At 46.0% G+C, this 6,000-nt stretch overlaps 1 protein-coding gene across 1 annotated transcript in view; it reads left to right on the top strand.

The window, feature by feature from the left end:
* Positions 1-265: 265 nt before the first annotated feature.
* Positions 266-6,000, top strand: part of LOC147612193 (Galactose oxidase/kelch repeat superfamily protein) — a 107,115-nt gene continuing 101,380 nt past the window's right edge. The window contains exons 1-2 of the mRNA XM_086784083.1: positions 266-483; positions 566-652. Of these exons, the coding sequence (XP_086640209.1) occupies positions 349-483; positions 566-652 (222 nt within the window). The 5' untranslated portion in view covers positions 266-348. The remainder of the gene's footprint in view (positions 484-565; positions 653-6,000) is intronic.

Here is a 6,000-nt window from a genome sequence, read left to right as displayed (position 1 = left end):
TATATTAATACTATTATATATAAACACATTCACACACATGTACAGACAATCACACATGCGTGTGGAGGGGGGGAGGTGTGTGTGATATATATAGTTTCTAAGTGTGTGAGAGAGTGTGAGAGAATGCATGTGAAAGAGACACATATATGCCTCTATGTGAGAGAGTCACGCATAGACACATGCACACATATACACGTGCATATAAATACTTTTTTTAAAAAAACTACGTGCATATAAATACACAGACATATACAAATACACATATACGTACGCACGCTTACTACTTGGACAATACTTTCAAGGTCGAAGTGTTTAGCGCAGGGCGGCTGAAGGTTTTAAGGAGAAACAATGGGGGGTAAGAAGCAGAAGAAGCCCGGCAAGGGCAAGGAGAAGACCGAGCGGAAGACGGCCAAAGCTGCTGAGAAGCGCGCCCGCCGCGACGACAAGAAGCTCGATCAGGAGGACGACATCGACGCCATCCTCGTATATCTCCTTCAAAAGAGCTCGCAATTTATTGTCAGAGTACAGCAGAAAAAATGACTGGGATTGTCCTCCCTGCTTGCAGGCAAGCATCCAGAAGGAGGAAGCCAAGAAAGTTGCTGTGCACATCGACGAGAATGTAGATGCGCCTTCCCCTCGTTGCAATTGCACGGTACCGTGCTTCCTATCGTTCTACTGCATTTTGGCTCGTCTTTAGAAGGAAGATGTGTCTATTTAGAAGAGAGAGAGAGAGAGAGAGAGAGAGAGAGATTATATTAACGTCTACAAAAGATGTGTCTATTTAGAAGAGAGAGAGAGAGAGATTATATTAACATCTACAAAAGGTCCTTAGAGTCTATGAGAGCAAAAGATGTTACATATGATCCATGGGTAGATTTAGGGACCTAGCCATGGTGTGCATAGTGGATCCAAACTGTAAGTTCTGAACATAGTTCAACAGGATTACTTATGACTTGACAATGTGCAGTCATCCTTGCTGAATGAAGATTTACATCCCTTTTGTCAGTATTATATTGTGGCTGGAGAAGAAGTTAGGAGCGTTTGTAATGCTCCTTGTGTTAATAAAGGCAAGAGAAACCTCAACCATCGTTATGGGAAATGGACACACAGAGAGGGTGTGCTGAAATTTCAGATGCAAGGCCTCCTTTTCCTGTTGGTGTTCGAGTAACATTCGCTCTTGATCGAGCTCTCGTTGGTGCTCCCGAGTGGCAAGTGCAGCCTAACACCAGTCTTCTTTAAGCCTGCATTGGGCTTCCTCATAGTCCCATATGTCTGCTTTTTCTTCCCGCTAGCTGGCCTCATCCTCTCATCTTTGTTGTTCTATTTGAAAGAAGAGGGTGATGAAGTGGGAGGTAATTGGAGGAGTGGGTTTTGCTACTGTTGCCTCCAAGAGTTGGAGATGCTCCATGAGAAGCTAGTTTTGTGCTAAAAAAGAGAGCTATTGTATCTATAGTAGGAGGAAGAGCATGGTCTTCTTCGAGGGAGACGTTGTCCTGCTAATGTGTACTCTCCTCTGTAGACATGTTACTGAAGTCGGTGGTCGTGTCGGAGCGAAGTATGACCATCCAAGGATGCTCTCATGCTAGGATGCAGTGTGTAGACAAGTTGAATCTGATACCAATGTAACATGCAGTGGAATTATGTGTAGATGAAGGATCCTGTCACATAAAGTCTCACATCGCCTTCCTTATCCCGAGTAGACTGTAGCATTAAATGGTACACGACTTGCTAAAAGGGATAAATGTTGAAATAATATGGTAAAAATGCCAGAATAAATGCTAATAAAAATGGGACAAATGCTGAATAATATTCTAAGCCTTCTGCAATGGTCTATGTGCAAATGGGATGAATGATATACAAATGCAACCATGCTTTGATGCAAACCCTAAGGTTTCTACTGACTCTATATGCACGAATTATTCTCTCCAATTGGGTTAAGGGACTTGACTGACTGACTGACAGATAGGCTGAGGAATGACCTACGTAGCTTGTGCCTGACATATCTTGGACTGAGGATTACAATGGGACGACAATATCAAATCCTAAAGGGGTCTACTGTTGTACAATGGAGCACCTATGATGAGCCATCTTGTCACCATGCACTATAGCGCAGAGTGCATGTGATTGCACATCCTGCACAAGGTAGTGTGATGTCCATCGTGCACACACTTGTAACCCTCGTGTATGGTGTAAACATGTCACCGCCCATGGGCCATGGACAAGGGCCCATGTAGAGGGCGTCCATGGGACACGTTTCCAAGTGGGAAAACACTCATCACCAGCTCTAAATACAAGTCGGCCAGCCTTGGGCCTAGACGGGCGCAGCCTAGGTCCTATAAAGGCATGCACATCTAGCCCAGGAGATGATCTCAGCATTCTTGCATAACTACAAGCTGAACACAACTGCCAGATGTAGTTATCAACGTGCATCCCACACATAGTCACAGGGGACGGCGGGGACGGAGTCTAGGAACGCTGGGACGCCGAAATGGGACGGCGCAAGGACGGGGACGGACGGGGACGGACGGACGTCCCCCGACGAGCGTTTCAAACAGGGGACGGCGCAGGGACGGGGGACGGCTGTCGGGGACGGCCTGTGCGGGGGACGGCAGAGAGCCGTTGCGCCTGCCGTTTTTGGCCGTTGCGCCTGCCTGCCCGTTTTTAGCCATTTATGGCTGTTACTTCTTGTTGCTATTTTTCTTGATTTTGTGCATAATAGGATGTTTTGCTACCGACCATTGAAAAAATCATCACGATTTTGAGTTCGTTTCAAGCTTGGGGGGCGCTGCCCCCGAACTCCCCCGCCAAGGGGGGCCTAAATGGCTGCCGCCGCCCCCCCTTGGATCCCCCCGGCGGCAGAAATTTAGAGAGAGTAGTGTAAGAACATGCTATCTATATATGGTGCTGTCTCAAACACATTGCATAGACTGTCTCTCTAGCGGCTAGCCTCTAGTCTTCAGCACTTTTTTTGTCATTGACTCATTTGAGTCCGTCCATGTAAATTTATGCTCATTTTAATGTACTTCCAAAGTAGAATAAGTGTAGAGTAGAAAAATTAAAAAAAAAAGTATTTTTTGAGTGCCGTTCCCTCCCCCGTCCCCGTTCCCTACTTATGGCCGTCCCTCGTCCCGTCCCCGTCCCCGTCCCCCGTCACCGTCCCCCGTCCCTTGTGACTATGATCCCACAGTTGGATGCCATGTGGCCATATTTGTACAGCAGGGGCAGTGTCTTAGTGGTTACTGGCCTTTTGTGAGCCCTAGTCCACTAGAGTGTCATGGTCAGGTGTACAAGTCTCGTACATGGTCATGGTCAGGTGTGCAGTGTCTACACATGGAGCAATGCCACCCTCTTGAATGTTGTAGAGGTGTACTGGGCTTTGTGTGGGACGCCATCTTAAGGAGCCAGAATCATACCTTTGGTATGTAGAGTTGTAGGCTAGGGGGCAGCCGTATGGGCCACCCCATAAGGCTCTTTGAGCCTGGTCTACATGAAGGGCAGTGTCAAAACCCCATAGGATCTCCTCGTAGAACGCTCCTGGTACGAGACTCGAAATGTGCGAACAAACCAAACAAACAAGGAGGGGGTGCAAGCCTGACTCACCTCCCAACCTCGACAGCCGTGGGCAAGCCCACAAGACTTGGTTGTTCCCACCGAGCCACGAGTTGAGCTAAGTACCGACCAATCTCTACCTCGTGACGTCCCATACCGCCACGACGCTACCCTCGCGGGCCTCGAGATTGCTGCCGGCCTTGGCTGCATAAAGCAGGTGCACGTCTGCACTAGATCAAGGCTCCAGACCATAGAGCTCTCACAGATCATGCGAGACTCTACGTGACTAATGACTAACCTTGGCCACCCTTTTATAGGTTCTTGGCCGATCATCCGGCGTCCACACTTGGGCGTCTGCCCGTCCATACTTGGGTGCCCGCCTGTTAGTCTATCCCTAACTCAGCTCGCCAATCAGCCTGCCTAGCTCCAAGCTTCCCTAAACCTGGAAGCTAGTCTTGTGTGCGTGTAGCACACGGTAGATACACACTATGCACATGACATACTCCCTTCCTCTAAGAGCTCACTCGTGAGCTCACTAAAAAGCCAGGGTAAGCTCTCTGAAGAGTAGTCAATGTCTCCCATGTAGCGTCCTCCTCAACACGATCCTTCCACTTGATCTTGTATTCCGTGATAAGCGTATTACGCAATCTTCTTTCACGAAATCCAAGAATCTTTTCAGGTTCGTGTGGAACAAATATCATGTCCTCGACATCTATAATTTCTTGAGGAGTAACTAACTGGTCTGTTTCACCCAGTACTTCCTTAAGTCTACTGACATGAAATACAGGATGAACTTTCACATGAGAAGGCAAATCTAATTCATATGCGACTGAACCAATCTGTCGTGTAATACGAAATGGTCCACAGTATCTAGGGGATAATTTCGGAGATCGACCTGTCCGTAAAGTCTCGGAATCTTTCGGATCTCGCAAATATACCATCGTTCCTTCAAAGAACTCTCTGGGTGAACGATGTCTATTAGAATAAAATCTGTCTCGGTCTTGAGCACTTCTAATAGATTCCTTCGCAACTTGTAACATTTCTTGCATATCTTGCAAAAAATTACGTGCTGCATTATGCTGTAGTCCTGTGAAACCACTGTAATAGGTGATCTAGGTCGAAACCCATACATAAGCATGAAAGGACTAAAACCTGTACTCGTATGCTTAGTACTGTTATATGCAAATTCTAACATAGGAAGATAATCCTCCCATGAACTCTCTCTTTTGGATACATATGCTGGAAGCATATCCTCCAAAATCTGATTCACTCTTTCAGTCTGGCCATCAGATTGAGGATGATCTGAGGAACTCAAATTCAAAGTTGTTTCCAACTTCTCAAAAACAAGTTTCCAAAAATCACTCGTAAACTTAGAGTCCCTATCACTGACTATGTCATGCGGTAACCCGTACAGTCTAAACAATTGCTCGATAAACTGTCGTGTTAATTGCGTAGCTGTAATAGTCTTCCGGATCGGTAAAAATCTAGCCATTTTTGTCAAGCGATCTACCATAACCCAAATAGAATCGTGGCCTTGATGTGTTCTTGGCAATCCGGTAATAAAATCCATGGAAATACTTTCCCATTTATTACCTGGGATTTGCAAAGGATGCAACAACCCAGCCTGTCTAAAGCGTTCAGCTTTATTTGCTTGACAAATTTGACACTTGAGAACATAATCTTCTACATACCCTTTCATCTTTGGCCAATAAAAAGTGTGTTTCACTAACGATAGTGTCCTGTGTACCCCAGGGTGTCCAGCAAAAGGGGCGTCGTGACACTCCTTAAGAATCTTGGACCTAATGTCCGGGATCTGTGGTACACAATTTTTGTCATAACGGAATAGTAAACCATTCCGAATCATCCACTGGCCTCCTGTAGCCTAAATGGTAGGCTGTTCAGTCATCGAGTCTTGGTCAATCAATGAGCTCCCGTCCTGGATCTTCTGCCAAAATGGACCAAAATAACTATCAGTCCTGCGAAGCCCTCTCAATGAGTGAAATAAGTCAGTAGAAATCTCGGTGAACGACAAAGTATTCACCTCTCTAATTCGACTAAGTGCATCTGCAACACTATTCATGGACCCTTTTCGATAACGAATCTCAAAATCAAAATCTTGCATTAACTCAGCCCAACGAGCTTTCCTTCCTCTCAAATCATCCGCATCACACACATACTTGATTGACTGATGATCAGTCAATACCACAAACTTGGAGCCATATAAATAATGTCTCCAAACCTTGAGAGCGTGAATCACAGCATAAAGCTCCTTCTCAAGGGTTGGCCAACGAGATTGAGTGTCGTCTAGCTTTTTACTTTTAAAAGCAACAGGTCTACCATCTTAAAATAAAGCAGCCCCGATGGCATAGTCACTGGCATCAGTTTCAAGACTAGGATCGAAATGTAACGCGCGGAAGCTCTGGGAGTCTTCTTTTAGTCCTAAATACTACT

This window comes from Cibotium barometz, chromosome 46, assembly GCF_041138505.1.
Source record: "Cibotium barometz isolate CiBa-2024 chromosome 46, ASM4113850v1, whole genome shotgun sequence".
Lineage (NCBI taxonomy): Eukaryota > Viridiplantae > Streptophyta > Polypodiopsida > Cyatheales > Cibotiaceae > Cibotium > Cibotium barometz.
The sequence above is the reverse complement of the archived record's forward strand: the minus strand, read 5'-3'. Positions and strand labels throughout refer to the sequence as shown.